At 49.7% G+C, this 14,445-nt stretch overlaps 1 protein-coding gene across 1 annotated transcript in view; it reads left to right on the plus strand.

Moving 5' to 3' along the window:
• The first annotated feature begins 306 nt into the window (after positions 1-306).
• LOC145361346 (poly(ADP-ribose) glycohydrolase-like) overlaps positions 307-14,445 on the plus strand; it is a 48,780-nt gene continuing 34,641 nt past the window's right edge. Inside the window, exons 1-4 of the mRNA XM_080217018.1 lie at positions 307-424; positions 7,064-7,333; positions 8,990-9,118; positions 12,874-12,954. Of these exons, the coding sequence (XP_080073144.1) occupies positions 7,124-7,333; positions 8,990-9,118; positions 12,874-12,954 (420 nt within the window). The 5' untranslated portion in view covers positions 307-424; positions 7,064-7,123. The remainder of the gene's footprint in view (positions 425-7,063; positions 7,334-8,989; positions 9,119-12,873; positions 12,955-14,445) is intronic.

Below are 14,445 nucleotides of genomic sequence, written 5' to 3' on the forward strand. Positions count from 1 at the left end.
CACACTGACCCCCTTCCCCTTCCCACACTGACCCCCTCCCCCCATCCCAGCCCAGCCTGACCCCCCTCCCCATCTCCATCTCCCCCTCCCCATCTCTCCACCTCCCCCTCCCCATCTCCCCCTCACCCCCCCATCTCCCCCTCACCCCATCTCCTCCTCCCCCTCCCCATCTCCCCCACCCCAGCCCACACTGACCCCCTCCCCAGCCCACACTGAACCCCAGGCCGGGACTCCTCCTACAATGTTGTCCTGGGGAGCTGGCCTGGATTTCCAGGAAGGGACGGGGGGAATGAACTTTCACTTTCACTGTTGCAATAGCGGAAGGAGGTGCCGGCCTCTGATTGGAGGGCCGAGTGGATCACGTGACCCTCAAGTCTTTTGTGAGTTTCAACTATTTCAACTTCCTGGAGAAAGAGACAGAGAGGTGAGTGTGTTAGTGTGTGTGAGAAGGAGATTGTCTGTGTTACTGTGTGTGTGTGTGAGAGAAGGAGATTGTCTGTGTTACTGTGTGTGTGTGTGAGAGAAGGAGATTGTCTGTGTTACTGTGTGTGTGTGTGTGTGTGTGTGAGAGAGTGAGAGAGAGAGTGAGAGTGAGAGTGAGACTGTCTGTGTTACTGTGTGTTTATGTATGTGAGAGAGACTGTGTGTGAGAGAGAAAGAAAGAGAAAGAGGAAGAGAGAGACTGTGTTACTGTGTGTGTGTGTGTGAGTGAGAGAGAGAGAGAGACTGTCTTTGTGTTGCTGTGTGTGTGTCACTGTGTGCAACTATGTGTGTGCGACTGTGTGTTATTGTGTGTGTCATGGTGTGTGAGTCTGTGTGTGTGTGTGTGAGAAAGAGAGAGAGTGTGTGATTGTGTGTGTATGTGTGTGTGTGTCACAACCCTCTTGCTTTATATCTGCTGTCACCTTTACAAGCCTGCAATTCAACTGGGGAATCTTAATCCATCAAACCTTAAAAGACTTGAACACTGTGGGAAAGCCTTGTTTTATCAGTCAGGGGTGAACTGCCCACAGGCTGCACATGTCACCCAAGACGTAGACACTCTGGAGCTCTGTAAAATGAGCACAGCACAGGAAGCCATTCAGCCCCTCAATCCCAATTCAGCTCACTGCAGAATTGTGTAGCAGACCCTAATCCTTGCTCGCTGACTGCCCCTTTAATTTGATTTATTATTGTCACGTGTATTGGGACACAGTGAAAAGTATTGTTTGATTTATTATTGTCACATGTATTGGGATACAGTGAAAAGTATTGTTTCTTGTGCACTATCCAGACAAAGTATAGAGTACACGGGAGAAAGAAAGGAGAGACTGCAGAACGTAGTGTTACAGTCATAACAAGGGTGTAGTGAAAGAACAACTTAATGCAAGGTCAGTCCATTCGTAAGTCTGACAGCAGCAGGGAAGAAGCTGTTCACGAGTCAGTTGGTACGTGACCTCAGACTTTTGTATCCTTTTCCTGATGGGAGAACATAAGAAATAGGAGCAGGAGTAGGCCATCTGGCCCTTCGAGCCTGCCCTGCCATTCAATAAGATCATGGCTGATCTGTCGTGAGAGAATGTCCGGGCTGTGTGGGGTCCTTGATTATGCTGGCTGCTTTTCCCGAGGCAGCGGGAAGTGTAGACGGAATCAATGGATGGGAGGCTGGTTTGCGTGATGGACGCGTCCTGGATATTCTCTCTTCCACCTTCTTCCATCAGGAAAAAGATTCAAAAGTCTGAGGTCACGTACTAACTGACTCGAGCAGTGTTTCTTCCCTGCTGCTGTCAGACTTACAAATGGACCTACCTTGCATTAAGTTGTTCTTTCACTACACCTTGTTATGACTGTAACACGACGTTCTGCACCCTCTCCTTTCCTTCTCCCCTGTGTACTCGTTCAGGAACCCTTGTAGTTTCTTGCAGCCTTGGACAGAGCAGGAGCCGTCCCAAGCTGTGATACATCCTGAAACAATGCTTTCACTTCAGACAACATGAGATGTTGGCTTTGCCTCCACCATGTTCCTGAACCCTTTCAGATCCGATATGTCCCAAAATGTTTCTCCTAACGTTGCCATTGGTCCTTGAATTGGTGTCCTCTGCTTCCAGGCCCTTCTGCCATCGATGGGCACAGTTTCTCCCTCTTGTTGCTGGTCCCTTGTCATTTTGAACCTTCTCAATCACAGTTTTCTTCAGGAGACTGGGCCCATCTTCTCCAATCTAAAGTTTATTTATTGGTCACAAGTAGGCTTACATTAACACTGCAATGAAGTCACTGTGAAAATCTCCTAGTTGCCACACTCCAGCGCCTGATCGGGTTACACTGAGGGAGAATTTAGCATCTAACCAGCGTGTCTTTCGGACTGTGGGAGGAAACCGGAGCACCCGGAGGAAACCCACGCAGACACGGGAGAGAATGTGCAGACTCCACACAGACAGTGACCCAAGCCGGGAATCAAAGCCTGGCCCCCTGGCGCTGCGAGGCGGCAGTGCTAACCACTGTGTCGCCCTGCCAATCTGAAGTCAAGGGATAGTTGATGGCTGATGATAGCTGATCTTTTTGTGGACTCGGTTCCACTTACCCACCCACTCACCATCACCCTCAATTCTTTTATTGTTCACAAATCTATCTATCCTTTCCTTAAGAAAATTCAATGAGGTAGCCTCAACTGGGCAGGGAATTCCACAGATTCACAACCCTTTGTGTGAAGAAGTTTCTCCTCAACTCAGTCCTAAATCTGCTCCCCGTTATTTTGAGGCCATGCCCCCTAGTTCTAGTTTCACCCGCCAGTGGAAACAACTTCCCTGCTTCGATCTAATCTATTCCCTTCATAACCTTATATGTTTCTCTAAGATCCTCTCTCATTCTTCTGAATTCCAATGAGTATAGCCCCAGTCGACTCCGTCTCTCTTCATAAACAAACCCTCTCAACTCCGGAATCAACCTAGTGAATCTCCTCTGCACCCCCTCCGGTGCCAGTATATCCTTTCTCAAGTAAGGAGACCAAGACAGGGGCACTGTGGTTTGTCCTTTGTTTCTGACTTGCTGGCAGCAAGGGAGTGGCTCTGTCAGATTAGCTCTGAACCCAACCAACCAGAAACCTTCAGTTCCACAAGGGACCAATGTCAGGAAAGAGAGAGAGACAAGGGAAAATATCAGCTGTGCCATCCCAATTGTGGAACGTTACAACACACTGGCAAATCACTTGGCAGATCACTTGGTGTCTGAGTCCGTTATTCTTTCATAGAGTAAGGGAGTGCTGTCGCCCCATGCTTCCAAAGGTGCTGGGTAGAGCAGTTGTCTGTCTGCACACTGTACACCCACAGTGCTGTTAGGGAGGGAGTTCCAGGATTGTTATTGGACATCAGTCAGTCTGTGTGGTGTAGGTACACCGATAGTGCTGTTAGGGAGGGAGTTCCAGGATTGTTATTGGGCATCTGTCAGTCTGTGTGGTGTAGGTACACCCACAGTGCTGTTAGGGAGGGAGTTCCAGGATTGTTATTGGGCATCAGTCAGTCTGTGTGGTGTAGGTACACCCACAGTGCTGTTAGGGAGGGAGTTCCAGGATTGTTATTGGGCATCAGTCAGTCCGTGTGGTGTAGGTACACCCACAGTGCTGTTAGGAAGGGAGTTCCAGGATTTTGACCCAGCGACAGTGAAGGAACGGCCGATATATTTCCAAGTCAGGGTGGTGAGTGGCTTGGAGGGGAACTTGCAGGTGGTGGTGTTCCCCATGTATCTGCTGCCCTTGTCCTTCTAGATGGTAGACTTCGTGGGTTTGGAAGGTGCTGTCTAAGGATGAGTTGCTGCAGTGCATCTTGTCGATGGTACACACTGCTGCTACTGAGCGTCGGTGGTGGAGGGAGTGAATGTTTGTGGATGGGGGGCCAATCAAGCAGGGCTGCTTTGTCCTGGATGGTGTTGAGCTTCTTGAGTGTTGTTGGAGCTGCACCCATCCAGGCAAGTGGGGAGTACTCCATCACACTCCTGACTTGTGCCTTGTAGATGGGGGAACAGGCTTTGGGGGGAGTCAGGAGGTGAGTTACTCTCCGCAGGATTCCCAGCCTCTGACCTGCTGTGGTCAAAGTCAGGTAATCAGAAGTTTGCAGCATGGAAACAGGTCCTTCAGCCCAACTTGTCCATGTTGCCCTTTTTTTTAACTCACTAAGCTGGTCCCAATTGCTCGTGTTTGGTCCATATCTCTCTGTACGCATCTTACCCGCGTAACTGTCTAAACGCTTTTAAAAAGACAAAATTGTACCTGCCTCTACCATTACCTCTGGCAGCTCATTCCAGACACTCACCACCCTCTGTGTGAAAAAATTGCTCCACTGAACCACACTATTGATATGGCTGGGTCCAGTTCAGTTTCTGGTAAACCCCCAGGATGTAGATAGTAGGGGGAACTCAGCGATGGCAATGCCATTGAACATCCAGGAGTGATGGTTAGATCCTCTCTTGTTGGAGATGGACATTGCCTGGCGTGAATGTTATTTTGCCACTTGTCAGTCCAAGCCTGGATACTGCCCAGGTCTTGCTGCATGAGGACACAGACTATTTCAATATTTGAGGAGCGGTGAATGATGTTGAACATTGTGCAATCCTCAGCGAACACCCTCACTTCTGACCTTATGGTGGAGTGAAGGTCATTAATGAAGCAGCTGAAGATGGTTGGGCCTAGGACACTAACGCTGAGGAACTCCAACAGACGTGTCCTGGAGCTGAGAGGACTGACCCTCCACAACCAGAACCATCTTTCTATGAGTAAAGCGGGATAGATCAGTCCTGGCCAATACTGTTCCCTCAACCAGCAAGCTGGATAACAGATTCCCCAGCCGCTGTCACAGCATTGCTGGTCTTTCCTCGTTGCAACACTGCCTGCAGAGAGGGGTGAACCACCCTATTATAGAATCATAGAATCCCTACAGTGCAGAAAGAGGCCATTCGGCCCATCGAGTCTGCACCGACCACAATCCCAGCCAGGCCTGATTCCCATCTCCCTACCTATTTTACCTACGACTTACTCTAACCTATGCAGTCCCGGGACACTAAGGGGCAATTAGTGTCCGCACGTCTTTCGACTGAGGGAGGAAACCGGAGCACTCGGAGGAAACCCACGCAGACACGGGGTGAATGTGTAGGCTCCACACAGACAGTGACCCGAGCCAGGGTTCGAACCCAGGCCCCTGGAGCTGTGAAGCAGCAGTGCTAACCACTCGCTGAGAGGGGAAAAAGAGTTTCCTCCTCTTGCCTGTGTGTCTAAATCTGTGTCCCTTTGGTTACCGACCCGACCTGACCTGGCAGCAGTCAGCCAGATTGTCCTTGCTTTATCAAGACCAGTCATCATTTTTAAATCTTATCTCTGTATAACCTTCTGTGCTGTGAGGCAAACAATCCCAGCTTCTCTGGCCTCTCTGCTTGGTGGTACAGTGGTTTAACACTGCTGCCTCACAACACCAGGGACCTAGATTCGATTCCCGGATCGGGTTGCTGTCTGTGTGGAGTCTGCGTGTTCTCCCTGTGGCTGCGTGGGTTTCCTCCCAGATGTGCTGGTGTACCCGAACAGGCGCGGGAGTGTGGCGACTAGCGGATTTTCACGCTAACTTCATTGCAGTGTTAATCATAGAATCCCTACAGTGCAGAAGGAGGCCATTTGGCCCATTGGGTCTGCACCAACAACAATCCCACCCAGGCCCTATTCCCGTAACCGCTCCCCCCCCCCCACCCCCTGCATTTACCCTAGCTAATCCCCTGACACTAAGAGACAATTTAGCATGGCCAGTACACCTAACCTGCACATCTTTGGACTGTGGGAGGAAACCGGAGCACCCGGAGGAAACCCACGCAGACACGGGGAGAAAGATGTAATGTAAGTCAACTTGTGACTAATAATAAAAAGAAAGTACCTCGCCAAATGCCTTTTGGATGTCCAAGTACAACACATCTACAGGTTCCCCTCTTGTCCATTCTGGTTGCGACTTCCTCGAAAAACTCGAATAAATTGTTCAGACAGAATTTAATACATCACCCCCAGTTGTGGCCTCACCACAACTGGGGCATAAAGATTGAGTGTTAGGCATTTGTATTCCTCTGTAACACTGAAAAGCCTGGATAGAGTGGGCCTGGGGAAGATGTTTCCATTAGGACCCAGGTTCGATTCCCGGCTCGAGTTGCTGTCTGTGTGGAGTCTGCACGTTCTCCCCGTGTCTGTGTGGGTTTCCTCCAGGTGCTCCGGTTTCCTCCCACAGTCCGAAAGATGTGCTGGTTCGGTGCTAAATTCTCCCTCAGTGAACCCGAACAGATGCCGGAGTGTGGCAACTTGGGGATTTTCACTGTAACTTCATTGCAGTGTTAATGTAAGCCTACCTGTGACATTAGTAAATTAACTTTAAACTTCAGTAGGAGAGACTCGGATCCGAGTGGCACAGTCTCAGAGCGAAGGGAACAACCTTAAGAACTGAGGAGGAATTTCCTTCAGCCAGAGGGTTTGGTGAATCTGTGGAACTCGTTGTGGAGGCCGGGTCACTGAGTGTATTTAAGACAGAGATAGAAAGGTTCTTGATTGGTAAGGGGGGGGTCAAAGCTTACAATGAAAAGGCAGGAGAATGGGGCTGAGAAACTTATTAGCCATGATCGAATGGTGGAGCAGATTTGATGGGCCGAATGGCCTAATTCTGCTCCTATCTCTCATGAATGGTGGAGTCGCTCGAGCGGCCGAATGGCTGCCTTCTGCTGCTACATCTTATGGTCTGATGTTTGGCAGAGTGGGCTCAAGGGGCTGAATGGCCTACCTCTATATCTCATGGTCTTCTGAATGGCAGGGCAGACTCAATGGGCCGAATGGCCATAATATGCTCCTATATTTTATGGTCTTATGGCAGAGTGGGCTTGAGGGGCTGAATGGCCTACTTCTATATCTCATGGTCTTCTGAATGGCAGGGCAGACTCAGTGGGCCGAATGGCCAAATTCTGCTCCTATATTTTATGGTCTTATGTGGGTTGGAGGGGCTGAATGGCCTACTTCTGCTGCTATATCTTGTGCTTTCACTGAAGCTGCAAATCCAATCTGCTTTTTTTCAAACAGCCTTTGCCAGTCTGGCCCACCGTCCCCACCGCCCCACAGCGGGGTGCCACGCGCAGAAGGATGAGCTCCCACCGCACACATTCAGAGGGCCGGATGGAAGGGAATGCCAAACTCCCGCAGCCAGCCAGGACAGGAGCGAGTGACCAACCTCGGTGTTCCGAGAACTCCAATCCAGGCGTCGCCAGGCCGGAGCAGCTGGGAAAACTTGCCCAGTTGCGCCCGGAGTTGCCACCTCTCCAGCCGGCACCCAACCACACTATCTGTGTTGAGGTGAGTGAAGAGGGGCTTTCTCGAAACACTGGAGGGGTCGACAGTGAGGGGAGGTGAATTCCCCCTCAGTTTACCTGTTCTCCCGTCTGCTCTCCCTTTAAACACCTGTTCTACTGTCACTGGACACTTCAGCCCTTATCATAGAATCCCTACAGTGTAGGATGAGGCCATTCAGCCCATTGAGTCTGCACTGACCATAATTCCACCCAGGCCCTATTCCCGTAACCCCATATATTTACCCTGCTGGTCCCCCTGACACTAAGGGGCAATTTAGCATGGCCAATCCACCTAACCTACACATCTTTGGACACTAAGGGACAATTTAGCATGGCCAATCCACCTAACCTGCACATCTTTGGACACTAAGGGGCAATTTAGCATGGCCAATCCACCTAACCTACACATCTTTGGACACTAAGGGGCAATTTAGCATGGCCAATCCACCTAACCTGCACATCTTTGGACACTAAGGGACAATTTAGCATGGCCAATCCATCTAACCTGCACATCTTTGGACACTAAGGGGCAATTTAGCATGGCCAATCCACCTAACCTGCACATCTTTGGACACTAAGGGACAATTTAGCATGGCCAATCCATCTAACCTGCACATCTTTGGACACTAAGGGACAATTTAGCATGGCCAATCCACCCTAACCTAACCTTTGGATCATAGAAAACTGCAAGTACAGAAGGAGGCCATTAAGCTCATCGAGTCTGCACTGACCACAATCCCACCCAGGCCCTATCCCCATAATCTCGACATATTTACCCACTAATCTCTCTAACCGACGCATCTTAGGACACTAAGGGCAATTTTTAGCATGGCCAATCAACCTAACCTACACATCTTTGGACTGCGGGAGGAAACCAGAGAACCCGGAGGAAACTCACGCAGACACAAGAAGAATGTGCAGACTCCACACAGACAGTGACCTGAGCCGGGAATCGAACCCAGGTCCCTGAAGCTGTGAAGTAGCAGTGCTAACCACTGTGATACCGTGCCGCCTGGTAAAGGACAATTTAGCATGGCCAATCCAACTAACCTACACATCTTTGGACATTAAGGAGCAACTTAGCATGGCCAATCCACCCAACCTGCACACGTTTGGGAGGAAACTGGAGCACCCGGAGGAAACCCACGGAGACATGGGGAGAACGTGAAAACTCTGCACAGACAGTGACCCAAGCTGGGATTCGGACCTGGGTCCCTAGCGCTGTGAGGCAGCAGTGCCAGCCATTCCTCCCATTCCCATCTCCTTTTTGCCTTGCCCTATCGTTCCCCCCTCATCCTTTAATCACAGCTGTCGGCAGTCCTTGTTCTGTCCTTTTATCATTCCCCATCCCCCCAACCCCTTGTCCCTTGGTGTCCAGAGATGTGTAGGTTCGGTGGATTGGCCATGCTGAATTGCCCCTTAGTGTCCAAAGATGTGCGGGTTTGGTGGATTGGCCATGCTAAATTGCCACTTTGTGACAGAGAGACTAACTAGGTTAAATACATGGGGTTATGGAGGTAGGGCCTGAGGGGTCAGTGCAGACCTGATGGGCCAAATGGTCTCCTTCTGCATGGTAGGGATTCTACTATTCTGGAAACAGAAGGTGGGTGGGGGGGTGGAATGTAACTGGGAACTCAAAGAATCCTGACCTTCCCTGCAGGTGTTGCCGATACCATCGGAAATTATCATTCCCTTCGAATTTCCGGGAGCGGCGGATGTCTGGATGCCGGACTATGTGAAGATGCCCTTCGCCAACTACAGCACGCAAACCAAGAAGACAACGTTTTTGGTAACTAGAACTGATCTGTAATAACTCTCAATGTTGGCCCATAATCATTGAGCTATTCAGATTGTGGCTGATTCATACCTTAACTCCATTTACCCACCTTTTCTCTGCGTTCCCCCCACAACCGAATGGGGGAACTTAGCCTTCATTTCCCCCGTGGATGGATTTGCTGCCCTGTCTCAGAGCGCTGAGGGGTTGGGGCAAACCTGTGGGCACCAAAGTGGGCAGATAACGTGGCTCAGATGGTGACTGGATGGGGGAGAGCAGGGGAGGGGAACGGGGCCTGATGTACCCTTGAATTGCTCAGAGCATCTCAGCTTTGAACAAAGTACAAAGAACAGTCCAGCACAGAAACAGGCCCTTCAGCCCTCCAAGTCTGTGCCGACCAAACTAAACTTAAAAAAAACCCTTCTGCCCTTAGTCCATATCCCTCTATTCCCTTCCTATTTGATTTTGAATTGATTTATTATTGTCACATGTATTAACATACAGTGAAAAGTATTGTTTCTGGTGCACTATACAGACAAAACATACTGTTCATAGAGAGAGTGCTGAATGTAGTGTTAGACTCATAGCTAGGGTATAGAGAAGGATCAACTTAATGCGAAGTAGGTCCATTCAAAAGTCTGACAGCAGCAGGGAAGAAGCTGTTCTTGAGTCGGTTGGTACGTGACCTCAGACTTTTGTATCCTTTTCCCAACGGAGAAAGGTAGAAGAGAGAATGTCCGGGGTGCGTGGGGTTTTTGATTATACTGGCTGCTTTGCCGAGGCAGTGGGAAGTGTAGACAGAATGAATGGATGGGAGGCTGGTTTGCGTGATGGACTGGGCTACATTCACAACCCTTTGTAGTGTCTTGTGGTCTTGGGCAGAGCAGGAGCCATACCAAGCTGTGATACAAACAGAAAGAATGCTTTCTATGGTGCATCTGTAAAAGTTGGTGTGAGTTGTAGCGGACATGCCAAATTTCCTTAGTCTTCTAAGAAAGTAGAGGCGTTAATGGGCTTTCTTAATTGTAGTGTCGGCATGGGAGGACCAGGCATGTACCTATCCAGATGCCTCTTAAATGTTGCTAATGTGTCTGCTTCCACCACCTCCCCTGGCATCGCGTTCCAGGCACCCACCCACTCTCTGTGTGGAAAAACTCCCCCCGCACATCTCCCTTAAACCATCCCCCTCTCACCTTGAACCTGTGCCCCCTTGTAATTGACACTTCCACCCTGAGGAAAAAGCCCCTGACTATCCACCCTGTCTGTGCCTCTCATCATTTTGTAGACCTCTATCAGGTCTCCCCTTGGCCTCCGTCTTTCCAGTGAAAACAATCCCAGTTTATCCGACCTCTCATAGCTGACACCCTCGAGACCAGGCAACATCCTGGTGAACCTTCTTTGCACTCTCTCCGAAGCTTCCACGTCCTCCTGGTAGTGTGGCGACCAGAACCGCACGCAATACTCCAAATGCGGCCTGACTGAGGGTTTTATACAGCTTTGGCTCATTGAATCTGAGCTGGACGCAAAATATAGATGGGTTAGAGACTTGGACAGAGAAGTGGCAGATGGAGTTTAATCTGGACAAATATGAGAAAATGCATTTTGGAAGGTCCAATGCATGTAGGAGTTATTTAGTAAATGTTAGAACCCTTCGGAGTAGTGACAGATCTGGGTGCACATGTCCACCAATCACATGCAACACATGTGGAGAAGGTAGTGAAGAAGGTACGATCGCCTTCATTGGCCGGGGCATTGAGTATAAAAATCGGCAGGTTATGTTGCAGCTTTATAGAAACTTAGTTAGGCCACAATTAGAATACAGTGTTCAATTTTGGTCGCCACACGATCAGAAGGATGTGGAGACATTGGAGAGGGTACAGAAAAGATTTACCAGGATGCTGCCAGGTATGGAGGGCATTAGCTATGAGGAGAGGTTGGAGAAACTTGGTTTGTTCTCACTGGAACGACAGAGATTGAGAAGGGGGGCACCTGATAGAGGTTTACAAGATTATGAGGGGTATGGACAGAGTGGATAATCAGAAGCTTTTCCCTAGGTTAGAAAAGTCAAGTACTGGGGACGTTGGTTTAACGTGTGTGGGGAAAAGTGTAGAGGAGATGTGCGAGGGAAGTTTTTTTTGACAAAGCGGGTGGTGAATGTCTGGAGCACGCTGCCTGGGGAGGTGGTGGGAGCAGGTACGATAGCAGCATTTAAGAGGCAACTGGACAAATACATGAATAGGATGGGAATGGAAGGATCTGAACTCCGTAACTGCATCCAGTTTTAGTTTAGTTAGCGTATCATGATCAGCAGGCTTGGAGGGCCGAAGGGCCTGTTCTATGCTGTACTATTCTTTATTCTTGTGGGGGGAGGTCAGTGGCTTCAGCAATTTTCCTCTGTGTTCCACCCTCCCCCACACTTCCCCTCATCAGTGGGCGAGAATCCCTGCTCCTCATCACCAACCTGAACAACTGCAGATGAGAATTGTTCCACACAAGTGGAGCATCGAGGAACGGGGGTGTGTGTGGAGCCGGGGATTCCACACCATCAGTACAGGTGGAAAGAACACACAGCAAAGCACAAAGAACAGGCCCTTCGGCCCTCCAAGCATGCGCCGATCATGATGCCTGCCTAAGCTAATAGGAACTAGGAGCAGGAGTAGACCATCTGGCCCCTCGAGTCTGCTCCACCATTCAATAAGATCATTGCTGATCTTTTTGTGGACTCAGCTCCACTTACCCGCCCGCTCACCAGAACCCTTAATTCTATCTGTCTATCCTTGCCTTAAAAACATTCAATGAGGGAGCCTCAACTGGGCAGGGAATTCCACAGATTCACAACCCTTTGTGTGAAGAAGTTCCTCCTCAACTCAGTCCTAAATCTGCTCCCCCTTATTTTGAGGCTATGCCCCCGAGTTCTAGTTTCACTTGCCAGTGCAAACAACTTCCCTGCTTTTATCTTATCGATTCCCTTCATAATCTTATATGTTTCTATAAGATCTCCCCTCATTCTTCTGAATTCCAATGAGTATAGCCCCAGTCTACTCAGTCTCTCCTCATAAGCCAACCCTCTCAATTCCAGAATCAACCTAGTGAATCTCCTCTGCACCCCCTCCAGTGCCAGTATATCCTTTCACAAGTACCGAATGCATGATAAAACAAGAACCAAAAGCACTTAGAGTCTGTATGCTTCCATTCCCATCCTATTGATGCATTCGTCTAGATGCCCCTTAAATGCTATCGTACCTGCTCCCACCACCTCCCTGGGCAGCGCCTTCCAGACATTCACCACCCTCTGTGTGAAAAAAACTTGCCTCGCACATCTCCTCTACACTTTTCCCCACGCACCATAAACCTGTGCCCCCGAGTAATTGATCTTTCCACCCTAGGAAAGAGCACCTGACTATCCACTCTGTCCATACCGCTCATAATCTTGTAAACCTCTATCAGGTCGCCCCTCAATCTCCGTCGCTCCAATGAGAACAAACCAAGTTTCTCCAATCTCTCCTCACAGCTAATACCCTCCAGACCAGGCATTCTGGTAAACCTCTTCTGTACCCTCTCCAAAGCCTCCACATCCTTCTGGTGGTGTGGTGACCAGAAATGTACATAATATTCTAAATGAGGCCGACCTAAGGTTCTGTACAGCTGCAGCATGACCTGCCAATTGAAAGGGGACAAGGATAAGCAGGAGTGAGTTAATGTGCAGTGAATGAGTGGCATTTACAAGATGCAGGAAAGACAATAACTTCCCCTGATCAATTTTATTTCAGCATCACGATGAAGTCCGGCGGTGGGAGGTGATTAAGGAGGCGCTGGGCAAGACAGTGTTCAAAACCACAAAGGATGTGGAGGTAATGGGACTGCCTGGGGGGCTGCCTCTGTGTTAAACCCCAGTTACAGCAATCAATACAGAGTAAAGCTCCCTCTACACTGTCCCCCCATCAAACACTCCCAGGACAGGTACAGCACGGGGTTAGATACAGAGTAAAGCTCCCTCTACACTGTCCCCCCATCAAACACTCCCAGGACAGGTACAGCACGGGGTTAGATACAGAGTAAAGCTCCCTCTACACTGTCCCCCCATCAAACACTCCCAGGACAGGTACAGCACGGGGTTAGATACAGAGTAAAGCTCCCTCTACACTGTCTCCCCATCAATTACTCCCAGGACAGGTACAGCACGGGGTTAGATACAGAGTAAAGCTCCCTTTACACTGTCCCCCATCAAACACTCCCAGGACAGGTACAGCACAGGGTAAGATACAGAATAAAGCTCCCTCTACACTGTCCCCCATCAAACACTCCCAGGACAGGTACAGCACGGGGTTAGATACAGAGTAAAGCTCCCTCTACACTGTCCCCATCAAACACTCCCAGGACAGGTACAGCACGGGGTTAGATACAGAGTAAAGCTCCCTCTACACTGTCCCCCATCAATCATTCCCAGGACAGGTACAGCACGGGGTTAGATACAGAGTAAAGCTCCCTCTGCACTGTCCCCTATCAAACACTCCCAGGACAGGTACAGCACGGGGTTAGATACAGAGTAAAGCTCCCTCTACACTGTCCCCATCAAACACTCCCAGGACAGGTACAGCACGGGGTTAGATACAGAGTAAAGCTCCCTCTACACTGTCCCCCCATCAAACACTCCCAGGACAGGTACAGCACGGGGTTAGATACAGAGTAAAGCTCCCTCTACACTGTCCCCCCATCAAACACTCCCAGGACAGGTACAGCACAGGGTTAGATACAGAGTAAAGCTCCCTCTACACTGTCCCCCATCAAACACTCCCAGGACAGGTACAGCACGGGGTTAGATACAGAGTAAAGCTCCCTCTACACTGTCCCCCCATCAAACACTCCCAGGACAGGTACAGCACGGGGTTAGATACAGAGTAAAGCTCCCTCTACACTGTCTCCCCATCAATCACTCCCAGGACAGGTACAGCACGGGGTTAGACACAGTGTAAAGCTCCCTCAATACTGTCTCTATCATATAGTCCAGTACCAATGTGTAGTGGCAGCCATGTTTACCATCTACAAGGCAGCACCTTCCAAACCCACGACCTCTACCATCTAGAAGGACAAGGGCAGCAGACACATGGGGAACACCACCACTTGCAAGTTCCCCTCCAATTTACTCACCATCCTGACTTGGAAATATATCGGCTGTTGCTTCACTGTCGCTGGGTCAAAATCCTGAAGTCCCTCCCTAACAGCACTGTGGGTGTACCTACACCACACAGACTGACTGATGTCCAATAACACTCCTGGAACTCCCTCCCTAACAGCACTGTGGGTGTACCTACACCACACGGACTGACTGATGTCCAATAACA

The sequence above is a fragment of the Carcharhinus amblyrhynchos genome, chromosome 34, assembly GCF_965287045.1.
Source record: "Carcharhinus amblyrhynchos chromosome 34, sCarAmb.v2.hapA, whole genome shotgun sequence".
Taxonomy (NCBI): Eukaryota; Metazoa; Chordata; class Chondrichthyes; order Carcharhiniformes; family Carcharhinidae; genus Carcharhinus; species Carcharhinus amblyrhynchos.